At 40.6% G+C, this 27452-nt stretch overlaps 1 protein-coding gene across 15 annotated transcripts in view; it reads right to left on the reverse strand.

Annotated features, from left to right (window-relative positions):
* The window catches only part of LMO3 (LIM domain only 3), a 187626-nt gene that overhangs the window by 13060 nt on the left and 147114 nt on the right, over window positions 1-27452 (reverse strand). For all 15 annotated transcript variants that reach the window (XM_045026776.1, XM_045027425.1, XM_045027606.1 and 12 more), the window contains one exon: window positions 2048-2173. In XM_045026776.1, coding sequence (XP_044882711.1) covers window positions 2048-2173 — 126 coding nt within the window. The remainder of the gene's footprint in view (window positions 1-2047; window positions 2174-27452) is intronic.

The raw sequence follows: 27452 nt of genomic DNA on the forward strand, positions 1-27452 counted from the left end.
CACTGCTAGTTCCAGCACCTATGCTTACGAGTATCAGCACTCTGGCCTGCAGCTTGCCCAAAGCACAGGAAAAGCCTAAAAACCCCAAATGAGGCACTAGATTAGAGGCTCAGAGGTGACAAACCCACAACAACAACAAAGTGGATCCAAAAATATTAGACACCCCCACTAAAACTCTTCATTTAAAAAACAGCAGAGAATATTCCTAATAGGAACCTAAATTGTCCAAGATCACCACTCTGATGCTTTTCGTACTATGAAGACACACATTAGTTCACATTTATGGCAATAGGAAAAGGATTATAATGATTATTGTTAATGTTTTGGAGGGTTACTTGGGGGGTTAAATTAAATGTACCACCTAAGTTGGAAGCTTTTGCATTCAGGGTAACAAAAACTGTCTGCTTTGCTTGACTGATGAAGATTAGCTGACTTCTTGCATTAAAGAAGTTTGTCTTATATGGGCTGAAGTGACAAGACAATAACTAAGTGCTAATTGTGCATAACCAACACTAAAGATATGCAGCCCCATTATGGCATGTAATAAATGAAGCGAACAACAGAAATATATTAGGCACTTTAATAATGATACTAGAACAATGGTTTGCAGCAGTAGGGATGTGAAAGGTTTTAGAATCTGAATTTAGGAGTGCGTGTGTCTTACTTCAGTGGGTTCTACTGGTAGGGTAGACATTATTTCGAATACAGCCTTTTAGTTCTGTAGCAAGGCAAAATTGATACAGGATCTGTAAATAGCATTACAACCTATAATTACTTTGCATTATTATATCATTTAAGCTGCAGTTATTATTTGTCTGATATTTTAATTTTCCATGCAACATGATGAAAAAGGTCAATTTAGCTTTTTTAGAGTGTAATTGTACCGTGCTATACTTATTAGCAGTTGTACATTTTATGTTGCTCTGGGGATGCTTGATTTTTAAATTACTACAATGCTATAGAATAATACACTGCAGTACAGGGTAAATTAGCATGGCTTATTTAGGGCTAGATTTACATTTGGTGAATATTACATTAGAATATTATTGTAGTAATTTTTAGTTACTATCTAAGAAAGTTGTATGCTGAGTATTTCTTCATATGCAAATGTAAAAGAAATGTAAACTGTAAAATGTGTTACTAACTGTGGGATTATATAATAATTGAGGCAGTGTAATACGTACATAAAATAGTACATATGAATCAGTTCTTTAATTTCCAATGGTGATATCCTGGCCCCATGGAAGTCAATGGCAAAATCCCTATTGACTTCCGTGGGGCCAAGATTCCACCTCAATGACATAGGTTGAGATTTTCAAAGCATACTATAGGATTTAGCTGCCCACTCTGAATGAAATGACTAGGAACTGTGTGACCAAATATCCTAATTGACTTTGAAAATCTCAACCATTGTGATTTTGCAGTTTTAGACCCTGATCCTGCAACATGTTCCACCTGGATGAATGTCAGTGGGGCTCTTTGTAGCTGCAGACACATGCTCGCACAGAACAAGTTTTGCAGGATTGGGGCCTTGGAATGTTTGTAATATCACAAGAACATGGCACATGATTCCAATGCTGATTTACAAAGAACAATAGAATGCAATGTCCTGTAAATTCAAACGATAAGAGTTCTGTCAACAGAAAGAAATAGTCTGTATTTTTAAAAGAAATTAAACTGACAAAGCTGAGGAATTTAAATAAAATTAACATAATACTGATAAATGGTACTGCTTTGCACTTTTCTACAGCAGAGGATCTTGGACCACTTTATAAATATTAATTAATTAAGCTTGACAGGCACCCTTGTGAGTGAGCAGAAGTATCATTATTCTTGAGGGAATGAGGGAACTGAGGCACAAAAAGTTTAAGTGACTTGCCCAAGGTCACACAGGTTGTCTGTGGCAATACTGGAAAAAGAATCCGGGTGCGACTCCCAGCCTTGTGTTTCAACCACTAGCAAATGCTTTCTCTCCATTAAACAAAACTATATACATCAGGGCTCAGTTAGTGTTAGCCTACAGAATTAAACCAAGAAGTCCTCTTACCTCTGATTACAAAGTTGACATGCAAAACAGTCCAGGTGGTAAACATTTTCCTTGGCTCTCATCACCATCTCAAAAGCAGGTATGAGCTTACTGCAAGCAGCACAGTTTCCTGTAACACCAAATAACCTGAGGACACACAAAGGGAAGATATTCAAGGATACAATTAACTGGTAGGGGAAAAAAATTATACCTCCATTTATTTTCTTTGGCTTTATAAAAATATGTAATTGTCATTCAACTTGCCAGTGTACCATTCGCAGGAAAGGCTGGTATTTAGCAGAACAAGCGCACTCATGAAACAATCCCATTTGAAGCCACTTGCCGATAAAGTGGGATAGCATTGGGAAGCTCTATAAACCAGTGCCACAATAATACTGTGCCTTGCAAAGTAATTTTTATGCTGTTTTTATACATAAATATTCTTCTTTGGTACATACTCCACTGACCTTTCTTAATGAAAGAAACATCTTGTTCAAGCAAATGTGGAAATGACAAATACATTAGGAAAGTTACATAACCACATGCGAGCAGAGGTCAGCCAGTTTGAAATATGGTAAGAATCTTTCTACTTGGATTGTACTGTAAATATGAGCGCCACATAACCTTGGCCTCAGTGCTATTTATTATTAAAACACACTTTAGCTAAAAAAGAAATAACACTTAAAAAAGCCAATATTCTCCACATTTCTGACATCTAGTGCTAAAAGCTTTACCATTATTATTAAAAGAACATTTTATGAACAAGTCATTTAAATCGTCAGAAAGCATTAGCGGTTCACACACCTTACAACCCTTTACCATAGTTATAGCTATGATTATGTTATTCAGGTAGCACATTAAAGTAAATGAGGCTCTAAACTATATATAGCCACATCAGGAGTAGAGGTATCATATATTGTAAGAACCATTTGAAATGTCTGGTAAAAATGCCTAATATATTTTTAAAAAAACAATTTTAAAAGATTTCTCTTTGTTAAAGATTTCTTGAAACTTTTCAAATGAGATCACTACAAAAAAAAATCCTACATGTATGCATACTTTTGTAACATACGAGGATTATAATGAAGAAGAAAAAAAAATATTTTAGCTACACACACCAGCAATCTTTGAAACGAAGTTTTATTTAAACTACCTAATAGTTGTGATGGATTATTAAAAGTAATGCTCTGCCTGCGTATAGCAGTTAATGCTGTTTTTAACTATGAAGCAAACTAGATGAAAACGCCACATCTGCCAGTTCTCTTTTTTCCTCAACATCAGGCTGACAGCAGAAAAATATAATGTCTCTCAAGGGAAACACCAAATTAAAAGCAGTTCTAAACTAATGAATTCAAAGGTGCTCTGTATAAAATTCAGTTTGGTAACATAAAAATGAATGCACTTTTTTAATCACATCCTTCCATTTTACTGAATTTCACGAGTTACCAACAAACCTACTTAATTCCAATTCCTTATGCCTTCTGCTTCCACTTAAGATGTACTTTTTGCATAAATACATGCATGTTTATTTTGAAGTTCTGAACCATTTTCCAATGATTGTCTGATGTGCTGGTTACCATTATTTGAAGAAGTTTTTTGAGATAACGAACACCGCAGCTTAATCAGCAGCGTTGTGTTACTCAGCTCCTGTTGGATTATTCAAGCCCATGTCAACTTTGTTTCTGTTAACTGTCAAAACTTATGATTAAAATCAGAGCTGTAACAAGGAATTTTTGTGCCCGAGGCAAGGGCCGGCTCCAGGCTCTTCGGCGGCGGGTCCCTGAGTCCCTGTCGGAGAGAAGGACCTGCCGCCAAATTGCCACCACCGCTTCATTCATCCTTCGGCGGCAATTCAGCAGCAGGTCCCTGAGTCCCTCTCGGAGAGGAGGACCCACTGCTGAATTGCCGCTGAAGAAGCGGCAGCGGTAGAGCTGCCGCCGAGGCGCCGCTGATCGTGGTAGAGCTGCGCCCCTCCACTTTGGGCGCCCGAGGCAAGTGCCTCACTCGCCTCGCCCTTGTTACAGCGCTGATTAAAATTATATATATACACACAGTGCTTTTTAATCCATATTCCCTTTCTAAACATTCTATTCCAGTCTTAGGTCCAGCTCTGCTACAGATTTCCTGGGTGGACTTCACTGAAACCTCAGTTCCTCATCTGTAAAATAGGCCTAAAATCTACTTACTTCATAGGAATATTGTGAGGTTTAATACGTGTGAAGACTGTTGAGATAGTCTGACCAAGGGCCCAATTCTGCATTCCTTACACACCCAACTGGAGGTGAATGAGAGTTAGAGGTGTACAAGAAATGCAGATCAGGTTGCAAAAGGTGCTATGTAAGAGCCATAAATGTAAATTATCATTATACTGAACTACCCATTAACAAGGAAGTTATGCTTTAAGTGCTCAATACAGCAAAGCACTTAAGCACACCCTTAACTTTAAGCACATGAATAGTCCCATTCCCATGAGATCCAATTCAGTGGGACCACTCACACATTTAAAGTTAAGCATGTGCTTAACTCTTTTGAAGAACTGGGGATTAAGTGTATGTGGTGTTACTATTTACCAACAAGTCTTTTTCGATATAAAACACTTGTGTAAACCCGAGGTTCACTGTAGTTTGCACGCTGCAGTGCGATGAAACAATTTGGGACCATCATTTTGTATCCCTACCAATGGAAAAATCACTGGAATTCACTTTGTGTGGGTTTATTGTACATCCTCTGGCCTAAGCGCACCACTTGGAAGCTGCTTCACTTTTAAGCACCAGACCTATTTATAAATTTCAACTAAGCAGAGGAGAGGATGCCTCCTTTAGAGTGAATTCTCCCCCTCACACACACAAACAAACTCACGTGAGATTAATATTAGCTGCGGTTCATTTTGGATAAAGCTGTTTATATGAAGAACATAGTTCTCCCCTCCACACACACATATTAATAAATAAATAAATAATAATAATAAAAACCCACAATGCCATTTTGAAATTCTGGACATAGTTTCCCCCAATTTCAATTGCTCTCGCTCCCTGAGCATTTATCAGCTACCTGATTAGAATTTGTTTCCACACAAACCATTGATCATCAGCCTATTACTAGGCAAATGACAGTTAATTACCCACTACATTAACCACTGGGACCTGAGACCTGCTTCTGCTGCCATCAGTCAACATGATAAATGTGGCAAGTTCAGTAATGCATGGCCAGCCCTGAGCTGCCTGCTATAGTGTGAACAACCCTCAATCTCACTTCCAGGCCCAGGAAAATCTATGGCAATCTGCATAATTACAAGCTCTGGGTTAATAACAGACAAATGATTTGTTGCATCTAAACAAAGTCCTTGGAATGGGCCTGGTCTCCTGTGGCTGTCCAGGCTGCTGTTCTGCCACTGGTGTACTTTCCTGTACAATGCGCACAAAACAGATCTCTGATGCTATATCCTTCCAATCTGTTGCCCTCCAATTTATGGATTCTGCATATGTGATTTTTAATCATTAAAGAACTCTTGAAGCAATATTATCTTAATTATTCTCTGCTGTAACCAGGGAATTAGGCTTCAGATAAAATTTTCTTCTTCTGTGCACTTTCCCTGCCTCGCTGGAGGCTCCATCAGTTTTCATCTACACCTGGACTCTGAAATCCTAATGATGAATTATTGCCCCTTTTCCTAAGAGGGCGAACCTTACAAGGGAACGTTCTACTGAACTGTCAGCTCACAGACTGAGTGCGGAGATGCGGAAATCTGATCTAATTTACTGCAAAACGATGCATTTGTTAGACTTTCTCCTCAGTTTTGCCCAAGCATCAAGAGATCAGTCAACAGCCACCTTCGGGTACTCCTTTGTGTGAGAGCATGCACCAGATTCTCCAAATCATACATTGTTGGGGTTGGTCCCCCCCCCCCCCCGAAACTGGATACTGAAACAAGATTTTACTTTATGATTTCAGAATTTTACTGTTAAAAAGAAATGATTGTTTTCTAACAGTCTCCTCGTTCAAACTGACGCACAGAGAGACAGACTCCCAGGTCTGCTCTTGTTTATCCAAAGAATGTCATGTATTTATACCGCTGCTCCATTTTTACCCAACGCTCATGTCCTTCTTCTCAGCTGTTATTAGAATGGTTAAGACTCAGCAGCCTCTGGAACTAGTGGTACTGCTGGTATTAGTGGTACTGCCGCACCCTCTGGCTTGAAGTGGTTTCCATTCTATACAGGGTTTGCAGTTTGGTTCAATGGCTCTCAGCACCCCTGCTCCCTTCTATATTAAAATGTAGTTACACTGTGTCCTGGCTATCCCTAGGGGGCATGATGTTGGTCCTTACTGATAGCCCTTAGACTAGAGAATTTATTAGACAAGGCTAGCTTTTCTTTAGAATTTTTGAGCCATCCTCTCAAACTGTGTTTAAACTATATTTTAAGAAATTAAGTACAAGCGTTGTAGCAATCACTGACTGCAAGCAAACAAATATTCATTTACAAAACTCTGGAAGGATGTAGAGCATGGTGCTCAAAAAATGAATGAAAGCCCTACACGCACCACCACCACAAAAACAAACCCATAAGAAACAACATAATTATGTATTATACTATTGATTCTGCTTTGGCGGATTTCCTGAATAGAAACTGAAGGTTAAGTGCAGTGTTTAATTTGTAATGAAGGAGATGCCAGGGCTCAGCCCCGCCACAAATTAAGCACTGATGCACCCTTATCCCACACATTCCATACAACCAACCCTGCCTAGCCCCCATGTACCCCCCCATTCCACACACACTCCCTGATCTGCCTATGCCCATACACCCCCCAAATCTACACCCCATCCCAAACACCCACCCCAAACATACCCCCCACCCCGTGTGATTGTCCTAGGGGGGCTGGTGCTTTGGTTTCCAAATGGGGCAGGGGACATGGAACAGCAGTGCACTACTCCCCATCCATCCCCATTGCTCTCTCAATGCTGGGAGGGGTGGTAATTTTCCTTCCTGCCTGATCCATTGCTCCTGCAAAGGGCTTGCAGGCCCTGCCATCTGAACCCGGATTGCTCTCCTCTCAGACTCGATCGGGATACCTGCCAGGGAGGAATTCCCTACAGGGGGAAGAGCACCTCACCCCTCACTCCAGGGGGTCCAGGATCGGGCCCTGCTCTCACCTTCTCCTGGTGCGGGTCCCCGTGAGGGTTTGGGCAAGGCAGTGGTGCTGGAAGCTGTGGGTGAGGCGGCTGCAGCCCCAGTGCAGAAAGCACGCTCTGTGGCCAGCATGAGTCTCCTGCTGCCTGCGCTGGGATTGGTAACTGACGTGGCAAGCCCAAAGGTCCCAGGTAAGCCCTGGCACACATTAAGCACTGCCCAGAGGTGCCGGGTCTATGACCTGCAAGCCTAGAGATGCTGATGCTCTGCCCCAGCACAAATTAAGCACTGGTTACCTCAGAGTTATGAACACCAAAGTTACTAACTGAGAGGTCAACCACATACCACATTTGGAACTGGAAGTATGCAATTAGGTAGCAGCAGAGACAAAAAGAGAGAGAGAGAGAGAGAAGCAAATACAGTACAGGACTTTGTTAAACATAAACTACTAAAAAAAATAAAGCAAAAGTTTTAAAAAAAAGATTTGAGAAGGAAACTGTTTCTGTGCTTGTTTCATTTAAATTAAGATGATTAAAAGCAGCATTTTTCTTCTGCACAGTAAAGTTTCAAAGCTGTACCAACTTGATGTTCAGTTGTAAACTTTTGAAAAAAAACAACCATAATATTTTGTTCAGAATTCTGAACATTTTAGAGTTATGAACAACTTCCATTCCCAAGGTGTTCGTAAATCTGAGGTTCTACTGTAATTACACTGAATTTCACCACATTTCTAACTTAACTTGCATGTTAACTGTATTAAATTTCCCTCATCATCAGGTAAATTACTTCTATGTATCCTAGGATTTGTAAGAGGAAGTGAGGTCTGTGATATTAGCACAGTGCTGGTTGCCAGAAACTGAGTTTTAAGCTTGGATCTGCCACTAACCCACTGAATGACCTTGGACAACTCACTTAAACTGTCTCCATTTATCCATATGTTAAATGGAGACAGGACCTATTCCTCAGATTACATTATCCCCATAGAGGAGTTGTTTGAACAAACTTTGAGAGAGAATACTTGGCACATTTAAAACACTTTCTTATTCTGTTGTGCAGAGAGTGAGGAAACAGTACACCCCAAAATGTTAAATTTCACCATACGCTGACTGAAATCAATGATCAGCCACTCTCCTTGTATGCATGTGTCCAGCTCATTGACTTCAACAGAAGCTTCATGCATGTAACTAAAAGCAGAATTTGGCCTTTGGCAAATATCTAGTCAGCATAATATACTCTGTCGGAAAGCAAAAAAATTCATGTAAAAGAGCCTAAAAATTAATTTATCTACCTCTCATAATCTAAGGCTCTTGATTAAAAACATGGAAAAGATTTTTTTTTTAAAGAACATGTTATTTTAATATGATGAGGATGGTTTAAGGGATTAAGGGGAGCTTTTCAAAGTGTCCTGCAGGATTTAGGAGCACAAGCCCCACTGATTTTCAATTGTATTTCTAAACCCCTTTGGCAATTTTGAAAATTTTCCAAAGTAAATTTTTACAGAGTGCAAAGTATTTCACGCCATCCAGCCTCAGCTTCCTGGTGCAGTTGTATAAATGGTCACTATAAAATGAAAAGTACTTTTAGCAAAGGGAAAAAAGAAAACTGCTCCACGTTTTTCCTGACGTTAAGCCATGCATCATCCCTGGAGGTGAAGGAGGCAGAGTTCAAATTCAGCTTGCTTATTTGCATACTGCCTGATTCTGCACCCACTAAAGCCAGTGGAAAGACTCCCTGTGACCTGAACTGAACTGAGCTCTTAGATTTGAGCTGAACTTTACCCTAGTGATCAGTAATGGCTGTGAAAACAGGGAGACCTTGGAAAAAATGGAAAGGAGGGAGCACTGGTGGAAGAATAGAAAGGGAAATAATGAAAACCTCTTGACAGTAGGTGAAAATTACCAGTTTTCAAACCCTTCCAGATTTATTTCTATCTGTGCCTATACTTACACTGACAAAACCAAGGCATTGTTCACCGGGGCGGGTGGAGGTGAGGGGTATAGAAAGGGGTGGTGCTATCCAGTTGCAAAATGGGTAGATCAGCAAGATTACCACACACGGTCTTGGGGCCAGATTTTGAAAAAAAAAAGAGAGAGTCTAGCATCATAAACAGAGCCAGATTTTCATTAATGCTTAGCTCCAGTTTAGGCACTAAAGTAGGTGGCTAGATTGTCAGAAGAACTCAGCACCTTGGGTACTAAATTATTTTGAAAAATCTGCACTTAAGAGGCCTAGTCGAAGATGGTGGATGCTAAGTACCTTTTGAAATCCCTGGCCACAATTTTGAGTGTGGAGCATTTGAAAAATTTATTCCTTTTAACGTAAATGGGATGAAAGAGTGCCAAAACTACAGTCCTGAACCGTGCCACAGGTCTACTAAAATCCAAGGCTGTATCACGGTTTGCCTTGTTAAAAATGCTGTTTAAAAAGTGGGTAGTTCTAGTTACACTGCATGATTTAGCTGTGGTTTAAACTTAGTGGAGGAGCTACAATAGGTAACTGAATCTCTCCCACCCCAAACACTTTTATTTTACTTTTTAAACAAGCCTAGGCATACAGTACGTGGGACTCGGCCTTAGAATTGTGTTAATTTCCACAACACAATCTGTTATGAGTTGGAAGGCTTAGGGGTTTGGTTTCAGACTCAAAGCTCAGCTCAAGTTGCTGTGCATCTGTGCATCTCAGGATCAGTCCCATGGTTCATGATTTTTCTTTTTAAGTGAACCTGGGATGATTTATGGTTGCATTTCAAAGCCACAGAAAAGTTGTTGGTGAAGGATGGTTATAGCCTCATAGCAGAGACACTGTGTTTTTTTGTTTAGTCTGTTGAGTTTGGCCCTGATCTTTTGACACTATGTACATGAATTATCTGTTTTGGCTTCACTGGCACTATTCCCGAGCCTAAAATTAAGCATATGCATAGGTATTTGCAGGATGGTTTGTAACCTGAACCTCAGAAGATGTGAGTTTTGAGCTGAAACTGCTCTGTTTCACATACTTCCAAAACATACTAATATTTTGGGCAGCAAATGAAGTGATGATAAACAGGCCAAGTAAAAAATAACTTGGCCTAAATTAAACTCCAATATTTAAAACATTCTTTCTTGCCCCACTTCTGTATTGCGCACAGCGTTGCATCCGAGTACCTAATTCAGTGTAAAAACCATTTCTTTTAATGAACAACACAGATGCACAGCACAGGGTAGATCAGTGTGTGGGGAGAATAAGAGTTTGTCTACACTTGAAATGCTATAGCGGCACAGCTGATATAGCACTTCAGCGTAGACACTCACTATAGTGACAGGAGAGGTTTTCCCGGTCGGTGTAGGTAATCCATCTCCCTGAGAAGTGGTAGCTAAGGGTATGTCTACACTTACAGAGTTTTTGTGCTGCAAGTTTCACCAGTGATAGGGAACTGGTGAAAGAAATGTGCTGGTTTGTGTACTCACTTAATTCCTCAGGTGTCAGAGAGTGTTTACACTAGCAGCACTTCCATCATGGACGAGAGCAGCGCTGTAGTGCAGCTCTCTCGATAGGTCTTGTGGGAAGGGGAAGGTGAGCGGAAGGCATTCTGGGTCCCTGCTCAGTGCCCCATGCTGCCCTGCTTTGTGTCTCAGGAGCCTCAATACTTGCTTGTCTCTTTGGTGGCATTTTTTTTTAAAACCTCCCGCTGTCTGGCTGCTTTCCCCACCACATCTATAAACAAAGGGAAAGGGAGCTTCAAACTTCCTGGGGCTTACAGGGGGAGGAGCGGACTTCTGTGCATCAGAGCAGCAGAGATGCTGGCCCGAGTGGTCGCTTTTGGAACTGTGGGATATCCTCCGGAGGCCAAAAGGTGTTTACACTGTTAGAACGTGTCTTCACTTTCACAGCAATGCAAAAAGAACAGTGGTAAGAGTTGTACGCCTCTCGTGAAGGTGGTTTTCTTTTTGCAGTGAAACTTCTGAGTTTCACCACAAAAAGTCATTAACAAGTGTAGACACTCCCGAAATTTTAGCGCAAAAAAAGGGACTTTTTGCACTTTAAATGGTAAGTGTAGACCTACCCTCAGTCAACAGAAGAGTTCTTCCATCCACCTAGCACTGTCTATACTGGAGGTTAGGTCAGCATCACTAAATCACTCAGGGAGTGTGGATTTTTCACACCCCTAAGCAATGTAGCTGGGTCGACTTAACTTTTGTGTGCAGACCTGGCCTGAGTGCCAATGCACTCTCCATGAACTATCCCTGTAGAATTTCAAAAAACCTAGTCCATCCTTTTGCCATACCAACTGCATGTGATAGTTCTCTATATAAGGCCGTGTCTGCACTTAAAACTTATACCAGCATAGAAATGTCAGTCAGAGGTGTGATACAACCATTTCCTCGATGGACTCAGCTATACTGACAACAACCCAAGTATAAACACAGCTAGGCAGACAGAAGAGTGCTTCGGTTGATGTAGCTAGCGTTGTTTGGGGAGGTGGTGTTCCTACAACAGCAGAAAAACTCCTGTTAGGGTAGGCTGAGTCTGCATGAGGGGGCTCTGTAGCGTAGACATAGCCTACGATTAGCAAGGATGAATTCTGGTTTTTCAAAACCCTTGAAACAATGTATCCATGATATACTGTAGATTTTTAACTACATTCTTTACAACCAGACCCCATGTATTTCATGGCACCTGCTGCAGAAATGTGCTCCAAAAACTACACTATAGGCGCTAGTGATTTAGCTACAGAGCAGTAGCTATGCTTCTCTAACCCTGTAGTATAGGCACAGACTACACGGACAGAAGGGATTTTTCCATAGCTGTTGGAGCTCCTGCTGTGCCCGAGATACAGCTGTTTGGTTGGCTGAAGCATTCTTCCATCAACCTAACTGCAGCTAAGGGGTTAGGTTGGTATAGCTACTGTGTTGAGAGGGGAGGATTTTCCACACCTAAGCGCTGTAAACTACACCAAATCTAAGTTTTAAATGTAGACTAGGCCTCAAGCTTTCATTTTAGCAAGTATTTCTAGCCTTTATCTTTCCAAAGCCTTAAAAACATGATGGAGAGTAACTGATGCCCTACCATCTTCCTGAGTCTGTTGGCCAGTATGACACACAGCTGGGAGGTGTGAATGATCCCATTTGTCTCAATGGAGTGTTAATTCTCAAACCTAAATAAAACAACGTAAATGTCTAAAATACTTAACTGTTTTGCTACTGATCATGTTAGGAGAAACACCCAACTAATGTGCTTATGCCAAAATCACTCAGGTACCAAAAGCCCCTACTGGATCCTACTCAGGTGCTATAATTTTCATCTTAAATTAAACACATGCTTTAAATTCTAGTCTAATTTACTGTGGTCTCTGAAAACTTTACTGTTAGTTGTTTTTTAAATCCTGATACATGCTCATCTCTAAATGCATTTAGTTAGGCCATGTCTACACCAGTGAGCTTAAAGTGGCACAGCTGTACCGATGCAGCTGCGCTGCTGTCCGATTGCTCATGTAGCCACTCTGTGCTGACAGGAGACAGCTCCTTAACAAGTGGCGGTAGCTCTCCCACCGCCACAGTGCCGTGCACACTACCACTTATGCTAGCGAAGCTTATGTTGCTCAGGGGATGTTTGTTTTGCTGTCATAGGTGGTAGTGTAGACATGGCCTCAGCTCAGTTAAAAAACAAAGAAGATAGTATTGCGTATGCACAGTGGTGCATGCACTGATATTTTGGAAATAAAGCCAAGTTAAAAACAACCTCCCAAAGTATTTGGGGATCTGTTTTGCTCCACCATTCACGCATCATGACACGCTTAAACTTCTATCGGTAAAGTCAATATTAATATTACAACTATTCTCACATAGGCCCCACATAAACCTCATCTTTCTATGTATGCTTTACTCTTAATCATGCATGTAAATCCATCTACATGCACAGACTGAATCTCGCAATTTGGAGATATTCAACAGATGTACTTCTACTGTCAAACTAGAGAGTAATCTAAAAACAAATTTAAGGCCATGTACCAGTTATCTTAGTTTTTGAAATGGGCCTGGGACGCTAAGCTAAATTCTGGAACCATACTTCCCAAACCTGAGAGGTGTTATAGATCCAGGCCCATATCTCTGCATTATACAATTATCCATGCACTATATCATTAATCATTATGTGTTAATAATGTATCCAACTTTATAAGCCATATGGAGGGCTGCAATTCAAATTACAAAAGTCAATGGCAACGGAGAAGTTCCCTTCTCCCACCATCCAGTATTATTTGGAGGTGCAAGAAATGAGGTTAGTCAGAGGCAGAGGAACACTACTCTATTTTCAGTAGCGCAAGGGTCACAGTGGTACTTACATAGGCTATAATTGTAGTGACAGCTAGGTTTAACACTCAGTGAATGCAGCATATTCTATTTGCCTGCTTGTAAAACCTTCATATGCATTATCTGAAACCCTCACAAAGATTAATGTATGTAGCCTGAAAACACCCTATGAGGTAGGACAGTACTATTATCCCCAATTTACAGAGGGGGAACAAAGGCACAGAGAGATTAAAAGACTTCCCCAAGGTCACACAGGATTTCCAGGCAGAGTCAGGAACTGAGTCCGGGTCTCAGGCCAGTGCTCGAACCAAAAGACTACCTCTTTGCCTTGGGGACAGGAAAGAGAAGGAAATAAAGGACCATTCTAAGTGCCTCAAGAGCAGGTAACCTGCATTTAAATCATCCCTGCTCCCTATCTCCTACCAGCTCACTCATCCCAAAGAGTGCATTCCACTCAGTGCCTATAAAAAGGCTTGCACTTCCTTTTGTAAGAGGGCGTCCTCCTTTCAAGCTCATTAGTGTTAGGTGCCTTCAATACCCAAATGCACCTCAGAGTCTTCAGTATCAGCTGGAGTGCTGCTTCAAAGTACAAAATATTTTGGGGTGCATTTCAGACCCACCAGGCACACAGCTGAATAGAAGCAGGCATGTCTCTCAGGCCAAAGACTGAAGGAGGGAGGTAGGAAGAGAAGGAAGGATGGACAGAAACCTCATAGCTAGGGTAGTTCACAGTTGGCCAGGCCCTTACTGGCTTAATTGGCGATAGCAATTCCATTGTTTTTCAGGCAACTAGGTGTGAAGCCCTAAGTGGTGCCTATTAAGCTTGCCCCTGGGAGTGCAGGAGGGACTGAAATTAAAGTAAATATAGATAATTAGCTGCCTAACTTGAGGAATGTAATATATAGCTATTTTTTTATTTCGCCCAGAAGGCGACAGAGAATATAGACTCTCTGGCTAAGAAATCCACACACAGACTGCCAGGTAAACACACCTTGACATGGAGTTGAAGAGTGAGTTAATAGGTATACAAGATCATATAATAGAGTCTATAGCTATTTCACTGGTGACCGTGAACAATGTAGCTGCTGTCTCTCTCTCCCTTGGTGTAACAGAAAAGACGGCTGCTAGACTCGGAAAATAAATTATGCCATGCTTTATTAAATGGTAAACAGCTGTTCCAGCCACAATACAGCACATGCTAATTGAAGAATGCCTTAAGCAGTCCTGTAATAGAAAGCTTTTTAAGAGTTGGAGGGGGAAAAAAAAGTCTAGTGCCCTGACAGACTTACTATCATAGGCTCCCTTATTTAAAATTCAACACATGGGTCATTCAAGGTGAGAAGTAAACTCTGAAAGAGGAACTACAGTAATGAACATTTAAGAATCATTAGCAGGCTCTTTCATGCCATGGTGCTGTAGGCAAAGACATGCTTAGGTAGGAAGCGGCAGTGCAGCCACAAGCTTCTCATCAGGTTTCCATGTCTTGTTTTGCTTGGAAATATGTATACGTGAATGCAAAAGCTGCAGGGATAAATTACTCCCAGCCCATAACCATCACCGTTCATGGAGAGCTTGTGAGAGAATCTGAGCTACTGTATGCAGGAAAGAAGGAGAGGCACAAAAGGGGAAAACAAAATAAGAGATAGGCGCTATTGGGACAACTAAGGCCCTGATCCTGCTACTGCGTCCACATGGGTGGATCTGTGTGCCAGTGCAGAGCCCCTGCAATGTCAGTGGGGCTCTGCAAGTGAACAGGAGGCAGTTTCAGGATCGGAGACAAAAACACTTGTTCCTATTGTGGCAGTAGTTGCTTCCAACATGTAGATATAATTGTGCTTTGTACCCCAAAACGGTCATGATGGAGCAGCAATGAAATTCTGGAAAAGGGAAAGTGTTTAAAGCAGGGGGCTAAGAGATCACTATTTCCTGGGCTTCTAGTCCTGGTCTCTGCAGTAACTTGCTGTGTGACGTGGAGCAAATCACATCCTCTATGAACCTCAATTTACCCATCTGTGAATGGGGTTTTATTTACCACATTAAAGGGTCGTTGAGAAGTTCAGTTTGTAAAAGTCCTTTAAAAGCCGTGAATGATAGATACTATGAAAATGACAGTTATGATATTATTTTGAGCAGCCTCACATTGATATAAACATTTGTCCAAGAATGAAATTATTTCAGGGACATGGTATTTTATTTCAGGGATATAGTATTAAGAATACAAATCATCTGCTTTACAGAAAACTGCTTGCAGAGTTAGACTAGGGTTCTGTGTGCATGTGTATACAAGAACAGGAAAATATTCTTGCAGGAAAATTAAAACTAGATTTAAGGCAGCAAGAAAAAGAGCCACGTGTTCATTATTGTACAATATAATTAAATGTATTACAATTTGAAACCTCCCCCCTCCCACCACAAACACACTCTTCCAAAACTATTTTAAGGCAAGAGCTACATAATGAGCAAGGGGAGATTTTAAAGTCTTTTAAAAATAATGTTTGCTATAAAAGAAACATTTTTAGAAATTAAGAAAAGGAAAGGGAATCAAACCACCAGACAAAAATACATGTAATTCACTTTGTTCATAAAAATCTCACAATGTGCTTGAAAATTCATGAAGTAAAGCAATTTCTTAATAGAAATTACCTATAGAAACGAAATCAGGTTACGTTTGCCTTCACTGGACTATGTGTGCATTTCCTTTATAAATAAAAGCTGCAGTATCCAAGGTATTTCCTTTGTTGTGTCACCTTTAAGACTTACTATTTGAAGTATTCCACTGAAACAGCTATGCTAGGTGTAGTGTTTAGAATTTTAAGTAAAACCTTAAAAGTTACAAATCAAAGCATCAAGCTATTTTGAAGAAGTGCATACACTATATTTACAGATACCGCATGCATTTGCAGTGTATCGATCTATATATCAGCAACATGTATACACAAAACCTGATTACAGCTTTGGCGTAAAATTATTCCAAAAATGAAAGTAAAATCTAAACATTATAGAAAGGCAATTAAAAAAAATCACACTTTCAAAAAAATGAGTATTCACACGGTTCACAGTTGGTTCTAGAAACATGCTTTCAAAATATTACTCAGATTAAGATACACATTTGCCTGATATTTTTCTACCATTGACCCAGTTATTTCAATAAAAAGTTGCACTGAAAATAGGACAGATCTGTGAATTAAAAAAAAAAAATCCAAGTAACCCAGCCTTTTTCTTCATTGATCTAATAAGCGGTTTAGGCTTTATGATGGTTGGCATTTTCCAGACATGCCAGAGTTTACAATGTTTTTTAACTATGCTTTTTTCCCCCATTGTGCATAGACTGAGAAAATCCTGTACAAAAAAACCCACCCAAATCTGTAATTAATTTCTCTGCAAAATGCTACTTTTTAATTAAACCAGCCTGATCATGAATGGAGGATAATGCTAGAAGCATTACAAATAGTGTAAAGTTAGGAGGAGAGCAAAATTTCAAACAATGGGCAGGTTAATACAACTGCATACATTAGAAACATCTCAATTATTGCATCCATAAAGGCAGAACCTAAAAAGCAGCATTTCATAAGAAAGTGTCATGTTGACATATATTGCTCATTAAAAAAGGTGCCGTTTGAATGTGGGTTACTGTTCTTCATATGCATGAATATTGGTAACACACGGTGGGAAAGGAAAGCCCTCGAGATTTCATGTAGTTTGAATATTTAATGTAACAACAGTTTGCTCCCTAATAAAGAGAGGCAAGAACATTTGGGAGCATAGAACATATATTTGCCTTTTTTTTTTTAACACTTAACATAACTGTCTATCGGTGTTTTGTATACAAATCTCAAAGTGTGCTGTTAAAATAACAGTGACCACAGATAATAGCTGCTATTTAACCTATATGCCCTGTAAATGAAGTTTTCATCCCCACCCAGAAAATACTGACTAGTATATATAATATATTTATATACCTATTCCCACACACTAACCTACTAGTTATCTCTGCTTACACTAAGGCTGTCAGGAAACTGTCAGCTGTAAAGGCGATAAGGTGGGCAGTTTAAAGAAGATACTGAAGCCTTAAGCTTCTTAATGTGCCAAGAATCAATCCCATGAAAGCAAACAACTTGAAAAAGGGTTATATGCGTTTAGGAAATCTCTGAGCTCCCCTTGCTTTTGCCAGAGCTGAAGCAAGCGCTAGAGTTTTCTCACCCTAACGACCCCTGAAGCAGCCCGGAGGGATTGTGAAACAAGGCCGTTACACAAGGCAGCTTGCTAATTGAGAAGTTGATCGGGGGTAGAGAAATCCTGCTTTAGCATGTTAAGTGTCGAAATCAAGCATGACTAGATTGACGTCGCCAAATCACTGTCTAGAGGCCACTCCAAGCCAGGAGCAGCAGGGCTTTTCACACCTGATAGGCCCTCACTCTATCTACATCAAGTCACATTAAGAAAGGAATGTATTACAGAACTGTAGCTTGTGCCCCTTAAGAGCGTTACTTGTACTGTCTAATTGCAGCTTCATAGTTTCCTAAAAGTAGCAAAAGTGCCTAAGTGTCGGAACTATGCGTTACCTGTTCCACTCAGAGAACCCACTTCATCTCCCCACCAAAAAAGAAAAAGGATCCTTCCGTTCCAGGAGACCGATTAAATGAAATAATCCATTATACGATACTAAAACACACACATACAAAAAAGAGATCAGGTTAACATCACTTTGGATAATACAGGTATTTAGAAGAACTGGGCCAGTGTTCAAAGTAAGCTGCTGTAACAAGAAGCATTTTAGCTGGTGCTTTTCATAGTCTCATATTAACTCCCTAATCCTTAAAACAGTCCTGTGAAGTAGGTAAGCATGAAGGTGGGGCTATAGGGGAAAGTTTCTGGGCGTAACTCTACTGGAATAATTATCCTGCTGCAGTTGAACCAGGATAAGTCCCTATGTGGACATTCTATTCCGGAATAAAATCAGGTTGATTCCAAAAGAGTGTGTCCACAGGGGACTTATAGTGGTATAACTACAGCAGGATAATTATTTGGGTATAGCTATATTGGGAAATTTCCCCTTGTAGACAAGCCCTGACACTTTGTCTGAGAGAGAGAGAAAAACTGAAGCAGAGAAGTTCAGCAGAAGGGTTTCAACTGTACAAATTAGGTGCTGAACTCTTACCAGTTTGCAATGAGAGCTGTTGCCTAACTGTCCTTTGTACCTTTGAAAATCCCCCTTGTCAGTAGCTACTGTACCAAGAGCCCGTGCATTCCCTCTAGGATTAGAACTCTGCAGTTCCCAGCCCCCAGTCCTTGGCTTGCAGCTATTCTAAAAGAACTCAGTTCGTAGCTTCTTGCATCATCATTTAACCCAGCCACACAATAGTCCAGGTACTCTTGTCACCACGTGAAGTATACTACAGATAACATTTGAACAGAAAAGGAAATACATGGGCCTGTGTGGCCAGCCTGTGAAATTCATTGCTGCAGGTGGCCATAGTCAAGTACTGTAGGCAGCTTTTAAAAAGGCCTGAGTAAATTTTTGACCAACACCATTTGTTGTTATCGATAGAGCACAATCTAACCACTGTGCCTTTATGTAAGTCCATTGGGACAGGAACTGCCTTTTGTTTCGTGTTTGTCTAGTACCTAGAACAACAGGATGCTGATCTATGACTAGGACCTCTGGGTGCGATGGTAATACTACTAATAATAAGCAGCAGGTAACAAGCCCAAGACGTTCTGTACAGATTACTGAGGCCTCTCCCATTGGAGCTAACTGTGAACTATGAAAGCTGTAAGTATCAGGCTATTGCAGCTCAAGGGGCACAACTAAAGGTACATCTGCACTGTAATTAAAAACCCGTGGCTGGCCCATTCCAGCTGACTTGGGCTCGTGGGGCTCAGGTTGTGGGGCTGTCTAACTGCCTGGTGACCGGGCTCTGGCACCCTGGAAGGTGGAAGGGTCCCAGTGCTCAGGCTGCAGCTTGAGCTAGAACATCTACACCACAGCTAAACAGCCCCACAGCCCGAGCCCCACGAAGCTGAGTCAACTGGCATGGACCAGCCGCAGGTGCCTAATTGCAGTGTGTGGGCATACAGTGGAAGGAGACATCACATTTTGAAATTATTTCTGTTCTGCAGCATGTGAAAATCTCATTTTTCATTTGTTTAAAAATACAACACTTATATTCAATGTTATTGAAACCAGTAACTCCTTCGCTAACAGTTCTGACAATGGCTTCAATTAACATTTTGTTGATAAAAATAAAAAAAGTCACAACTTCAAAAGAGAGGCCATTGGGGAATTTTTTTTTTAATTTTTTTTTTAAAACATCAACTGGCTCTAGCTGTACATGGTGTCTGGTAAGCAGTGTATTACACATTTTAAAATAGGGGTCATCAAATGACATGTTTTAGGGTATCAGCTGTAAACAGTGGGCAATCAGGATAGAATCTTCCCTTCCAAGCAGCATTCTCCACACCTTAAAACACACCCCAATAAATCCTGATAGCATTTCAAAAATTGGCCTGTTCTATTCCTTCCCGCGGCCCCTTTCACCCCCCATTCCTCTGAAGTACTGGATGTTGGCCAGTCACTGCTAAAGCTGAGATGCCAGGCTTGATGGACTGAACCAGTATGATTAAATCCAATGTTCCTAGGTATCCTTCTGGGATAGTAGAAGTAGGAATGCTGTTTGGTTCCTACCAGAGTTACAACTTCAAGTCACCAAAGATTAGCAGTTATTACAGCTTATCCCTTCCTTTCCTGTTGTGATGGTCAGTGGCAGACAGCATGGCAGGCAGTGCTGCAAGCATAGACAAGCTTAAAGTGATGGGAAATGATAAGAGTGCAGGAAAAAGGTGAATAAAGAGATCTTTCTCTTCCTAGGCAAGTGCCCAGATAAAGCGCATCCTGCCTGAGACTATTCATGTCATATTCCTTAGAAATCTTGCTGGGGGAGTGGGGAGTGGGATACAAATTAACAAGGTATAAATTACATTAAAATGAGCATGATACTAATGCAATAACTTTTTTTATACAGTCATTTTAAATAGGCCCCATGTTTACTGCTGTCTACTATAGCAATATTTTTTGTTACTATTGTTTGGCTTTATTATGGTACGGCATGCTCCCCTCCGTGTGGGTTGGGGTGGGCAGAAAATAGGATAGGTGCACACACTCCCAGGGAAAACAGTTTCGTTTTTTTTAAACTGAAATATTTAAAGTGATACGAGATGCAAAATAGATAAACAGAAGTGAGCACGGTGGGAGAAAGACACAGGGCCAGTTGTAGGCATTTGGCTCCTCCACCCCGCCTGCCTATTTTGAGTGTGTGTGTGGGAAGAGTGGGGAGGAGACTTTTCAGCTACCTGCAGCAGAGGAGGCTGCTGACGTTGTGCTGGGGTCTGTCAAAGGTGCCATCACTCCAAAGATTTACTCCAACAAAATTTTCTCTAAATAAGAGCAAGCTTCATGGCTGTAGCAGAGCTGCCAGAAGGTGGTGTGTGCATTCTTGTGAATTTTCAAATATCTCAATTCTCTGTTTCCCTGTACCTTGCATAGTCATTTACAGCAGTGCACACTGGATGTAACATGTAACTGAATCAGAATGGTAGCATGTTCACTGCTACACATGATTCCACTAAAAGGGTCAGGTGACAGAGCACCTGGCCTTTTGTCTTCATATTCTAGTTGCTAAAGTAGACTTCAGAGTAGCTGGAAGTAAGAAGGTAAAGTGAGTGAGCGAGACAGAATCTTTGCCCTTTCCAGCAAACTTATTGCTGTAGCATGTCTGTCACGGAAATAAATAAAATCCATTAACCTAAATTGCAGATCATTTCTTGCTTTTCTCCTCCTGACATTTCTTTACTCCTTCCCCATGCATTTCTCTACTTCTACCTATATACTCATTGACCATCTCCAGTTGTTCTCATTTCTGTTTTCTCTCTTTATTGTTCTTCATTAGAAAACAAACACCACCCACCATCTCCTTTCCTTGTATTTTTGTCTCCTCCCCCTTCTCCAATGTCTATTGCTTGATGCATATTGTTCCTCTGATGCTTGACCAACCCCACCCACTCAAATGTAGTTCCTCTTCTCCTCCTCCACTAGGGTTAATCTTGTCTCTAACCCCCAAAGACTGGCAGTAGTACCGCTGAAGGTAGTGAGGGCCTGCTTCCTATTTCTTCTACACCCAACAGGCTGGCTGCTGCCACTATGGAGTGTGAAGAAAGGTCAGGTCTTGACAGCCATGCAGTTCCACCGGTGGTAGTGCTAGTAGTAAAATTTCTGGTGGATGGTTTACAGTAGCTCTCTGATCACAAGTGGAGTTGTACTGATGAAAGACTCCCTGGAAATTGCCAGTGTAATATACTAGAAGCACAGGCATTGCCAGAGGAGCAGAGATGGTGTCTGGTTTCCAACAGTGGTCAGCAGCATATAGTTGAGAGGAAGGTATGAAATCCCCACTGCGGACAGTTATGCTCTAGCAGGTTGGTTGAGGCACAAGGGTTGGATCCCCCCTAAAAAAAAATCACGGTGGCCAGCAGCTACAGCAGTAGCTCAGAAGAGAAGCCAGTTCAGATACCAAGCAAGCTTCTGGTGGCTCTGATACCATCAGTGGAAGCCTAGATGGCTCCCACACAGATATTTCAGTCAAGCTTCCCATTCCCTCCTCTATAAAGGGAACAAACCATCCCTGAGACAGGTGTGGTAAGACTATAAAGTAATAATTCTGCTTAAGGTGCTGGGGCGGGGGAGGATACCAAGTTCTTCAAGTTAAATGTGGTTCATATTTATTAAAAGTGTTAATTTTAGTGCATAGCTTGGTTTTGATTTTAAAGATGAAAAGAATCATCATCACAGACAGGCACATAAAGAGAAAGGGAAAACTGAAAGGAAAAATTCACTCCTGCTTTTAATTTTAATTGATGCTCAAGAGGCTGTAATCATAGGGCAGGCAGACATTTAGGACAACCAGTTACCATTTAAGACATGATACACACTGAAGGCCACTTCTGCAGTACTAAAGCGGTTTGCGAGTACAGCCAATTCTTGTACAGGCAATTTTACACTGAAGTCCAACCTGCCCCATTAGATTCAGTGCACAGTCCCCCCCCCCCCCCGGCCCAAAATTCCCAGTGATCCACTTTGCCGCACTATGTCCCATACTATAAAAGCCTATTCTTTCTCGGTTATCCTGCCCAGTCAGACCCTTTTAGGATTTGTTACTGTTGTTCATTAACAGAGTATCAATTACACTGAAGACTTTAATTACTGAAAGATTATAATAAAGAGTACGGGTCTGGTTCTGCAACCCTTAGCCCCAAAAGGATTACAGTCCCATTGGCTTCAGTAGGTTGGATTCACTATGTGCCCAGAATCAGACCTATGTTACCACACAAAGAGTGAGAGTTCAGAAACCCGCCACCCCCTCCGTGTTGTACTTAGAAATAAAGAGGCAACAATGCTCTGTTCCAGTGAAAAACACACTTATTAGCCGATCTTATTGAGCAAGGGTGATGCTTTGGCTTGTTTTTTTACTATAAAGCATTTTCCTCATTCTAACAAATTCCCCATGTCCTTATAAAATTAAGGATGTGTTATTCTGCTTCCCAGATGTCCCTATGCAGAGGTTGCGAAGTGTAGGAAGATGTGGAAGTGTGAATGCATTATTTGTATCTAGTATGTCACAGCTACAAGCATTTCCCACAAAGCACCTCTCTGCCATTTGATAATCTATTACCAAGACACTGTTCAGAGTCCAGTGAAGAGTCTCTCTGCTATCACCGCATAACCACCAATGGTTCTGGGAAGCTGACAGACAAACCAGTCATGATTTCAATCCCAGGGTGGTCTGAAGATACTTGTATCAAGGTTTAGCTACATTCCTGTCTTTTGGGAGGCATTTTAGCGGGGCTTACACTTCTTGTGAGCGCAAGGATACAGCTTTAAAAAAAAAGTAGTAGTTGAACTAGGGCTAAATTATTGTTTGTTACTGGTAGAATGGCAGAGTACACAGTATTTGTGGACAGATCTGAAAGTTCATAGAATATAAAATCTAAGAATTGGTGAATTGGCCAAAAAGTTCATTAAATATTCATTCAAATTTTTCTGCTGAAATTGCTTCAACTGTGTAAATGGCCTTTTTTGCATTCACTGGAATATTTTCAGAAAGCTACATTTAAAAAATTACTAACAGATTAGTGAACACAACTAATATTAATACTGCAAAATATTCTAGAAAAATATTGTTGCATCAGAAACCTGATTTTATCAGCTATGCTTACCTGAGTAATCAAAACATACTATATGAATGAAATTAGCTTGTATTTTGAATATTTGCAAAAAATTGCTAACTATGCAATTAAAACAATAATTTTGAAATTTCTCAGATTTATTCCTTCTGTTCTTGAATGGGGGGCGAGAGGTGAAATTTGTTATGAATGACCAGTTAAGCTCTATAATCTAGCAAAGGACCTGGGAAGAGGAAAGGAAAAGGAAAGTGAGACAATGTGAATCATGGATCACATTAAAAATGTTATGACTTAGTATCACACTTTATTTTTTTAGATCTGACAAGGCCCCATCCAATGCCCATTGAAAGCCATCCACTAATCTCAATGGCATCAGGCCACAGGCGCTGACCACAGAGTACATCTTTGCTCAGAAGAGCGTGGGGGCTATTTACTTAGTCCTAAAGTGAAATTTGATTCTTTGCTCTGACTTATAACCCATGAAAACCCATTAGCCACAGTACAATTGCATGACATTTAAAGTCAGGGCAAAATTTGGCCCATTGTGTCTGATTTTTATTATGGAGAATTTTAAAATTTTTAAGAGGAGGAAAAAAAGCTGTTTTCTGGAGTAGAGTGAAGTCTGTTAATAAATGCATGTGGCCATTGTAACAATGGATCACTTACAGTGCCCATCAAATATCCAGACAAAGGCATGTATCTAATGCCTTGTATTCATAAGGTTCTGGTGGGAGCCACAAGGTGGTGCTAGAACACATACAAGGGTTTTACAAGTGTGAGGAAATGATGTACTGCTGTTGGGCTTGCAATACAAATTCTTTGTAGGGAGCTGGTGCAAGCAGAAGGAGAATTTGTGCTTTGCTGTACTCTCCCTGATTAGTATCAATTCCTTCTGAGAAGCCTCCATCCTGTTTCAGGTCTACTTCATAATTCCTTCTGCCCAGCTTTTAATGCCCCTTGGACAGTTTTGATTTCTGCAAGTACCTCTATAGTTTGTTCCATCTCTATTCAAGAGGAATACCAGCTCAGTTTCCCTGCAAGGAAACTCTATATCACTGCCAAAAGGTAACAGATCTGGAGGGTTTGCAAGTTGATTTTCTGCTGGAGAAGAAATCACTGGCATAGAGTCTGGGTATTTACTTGGTGTAGCTTGTTTTATTTACACTATATACACAAGCTCTTGAACAGAGGTGGACATGAACAGATAAGTAATAGTGTCTTTCAGGAAAGTCAGCCAAAACACCAATGATCAATTCCCAGGAAACAACTCTGCCCTAAGAATTGATTCTAGATAGAGAGATTAAGGCAAAGAGCAAAATCTCCTGCTGCTTGCAACAGCTACCCTAAGAAATAAAAACAATACAGCATTTCTGTAAAGATTGAACAGTGCTCCCACTAAGAAAGAGAACTATGTATACCAGTGCCATCTGATGACTCCCACCATCTCCATATTTATGGACATGCACATCGGATGTAGGATTTTTATCTCCATAGGATATAGATAAACTTTTGTACAGCGGAGGAAGCGTGTATCACTACACCATATCATTTCATCATATGCACTTCTCTAAACTGTATGAACATAAATAAACCTTTAGTCGAGCAAAAAAACAACAACAACCAACTCACCCCTCATACTGACTTAATTGCATTAGGAAGGTTTGTAGGATTTGCCCCAAAATGTCAAATAAGCCATAATATGCATAAAGTTGGCCAGGAGCAAGAACAGGAGTGTCAGCACCAAAGTTAAAAAAAATAATTAAAAGCTAATAAGCCATGAAGCTCACTATACAACAGCTCAACACCTTCTCTGGCTCTCAGATAGCTTTACAGTGATGGTTTTCCTCCCATTTTGGTCCATTCAGTGCCTTGTTTGGCAGGCTTGGCCCTGCTAATAGGAACATTTCTTCTATCTTGCAGCTTTTAATAACCTATTAAATAGTGTAGGGTGTTTTTATTATTTGTACTGTGAAGGTATCTATGGGGTCCAAACAAGGATAAAGACCCCCACTGGGCGAGGTGCTATACAAACACAGAACAAAATGATGATCCTGGCCGTTGAGAGCTTACAACTGAAACAGGACAGGTAACAGGTGAATACAATGAACAGACTGGTGAAGCACAGAGAATCAATGAGGCAATACTGGCCAACATAATAGGCAGCAGTCACAGCATATCAGCTGCCAAACTGTTTTCTGTTTGTTATTTTAGGCATCATGGTAGATATTGTTATTCTTACCCAATGCTTGCACCAACACATTTTTCTTCCAGTTGTGACAAATATGCTTCTATTCTACTCAAAGTGCCTCTTGTTTCCTAAAGTTTCTGTAATTCATGTTATGACCACACACACTCTATTTCTCTACTACTCTTACCAGTTTCATGTTCACGGATAATTTCCATATCCAGCACTCTTTCCATTTATCTTTCTCCACTTATCACCCACTTTGGCTATTTGCCTGTGCTCACTGCCGCCCCTTCCATGATGTAATTGCCAACAGCTTGGGCAAGACAGAAAACAACTGGGAATGTTTTCTGCAGGTGGCCACTTTTCATAGGGGGGAGCTGCTATGAGAGAGAGAGAGATGAAGCCTGACAGGTGTTAAAGCACTCAGAGGTGGCAGCCCACGTATCACTCTAATATTTAATGCTGTATTCCACCATCGTGGAAAGAAAGGCCAAGCAAATAGTGCCAAGGGTTTTATGTTATATGGGTTTTGGTCTCCATCATACGATGGCAGCTGCACTATCATAAAGGGAACAGGAACCCAGTCCATTGCAGATTTTATATGGATATCTTGTCCAGTCTGATTGATTGGTCCCCCAACTAAGGTTTTTTGGGTTTTGTTTTGTGCCTATCAATAAATAGCAGTTAGTGTTTCTGCAGTCAACACGTAACTTAGAATGGTCACCATCAAAAAGCAAGCAATTTTCAAAGGGAAACTGCCAACTGAAATTTGGTCCAAAATTTACATTTCTTTAAAAAGAAATCCCCAAGTTTTTATAAAAGTGAACGTCAGTGTTTCCACAATTAAAAAAAAAAATCCACAATGCAAACTACTTTTAAACAACTGAATAATTACCATGTGGTATTTGAAACCCAAATAATGCTCAGGATCTAAAAGTGAAATTGACTACAAAACTGTAACTGATGTTGTTAATTCTCATGACGTTAACTCTCTGAGAGTAAAGCAAAAATTAAAGAGAGCATGAATATAAACTGTAACACGGAAACTAGATTTCAGGGTGGATAAAAATCAATGATTTTTTAAAAAAATCAAAAAAATCAGATTTTTTTTTATAAAAGATAGTTTTAATTAAGATCATTATCGCTCAAAGATATCATCATGAAATAGGGATTATAAATTCTAATGCTATAGTATGAGCCAATATATTCATGTAACGTCTAAGAAAAGTTTTGTAAATGAGTTCCAATAGTTCATGGATTAGGGACCCAATCTTATCGGGTTTCAGGGGCTTCTGTATAGATTATTTAGGTTAATCTTTCTATCTACTGTGACAGGGTCAGGCCGGATGGATACAGGAGAGGGGTTTTTTGTTTTGTTTTTTAACCAAATAAGTACGGGGGACAACTAATGAAAAAAACAGGATTGGGAGTGAGGTCATAGGGCTAAACGAAGGGAACCTGATGGGGACACCGAGCAGAGAACCCCGGACAGTGTCCACTGCTCCTCAAAGGCGTCAAGGGAGCCAGCGGATGCCGCCCAGAGGAACTCTGCCCGGATGTATGAACGGACGGAGGAGCAGAAATAG

This window comes from Mauremys mutica, chromosome 1 (genome assembly GCF_020497125.1).
Source record: "Mauremys mutica isolate MM-2020 ecotype Southern chromosome 1, ASM2049712v1, whole genome shotgun sequence".
NCBI lineage: Eukaryota > Metazoa > Chordata > Testudines > Geoemydidae > Mauremys > Mauremys mutica.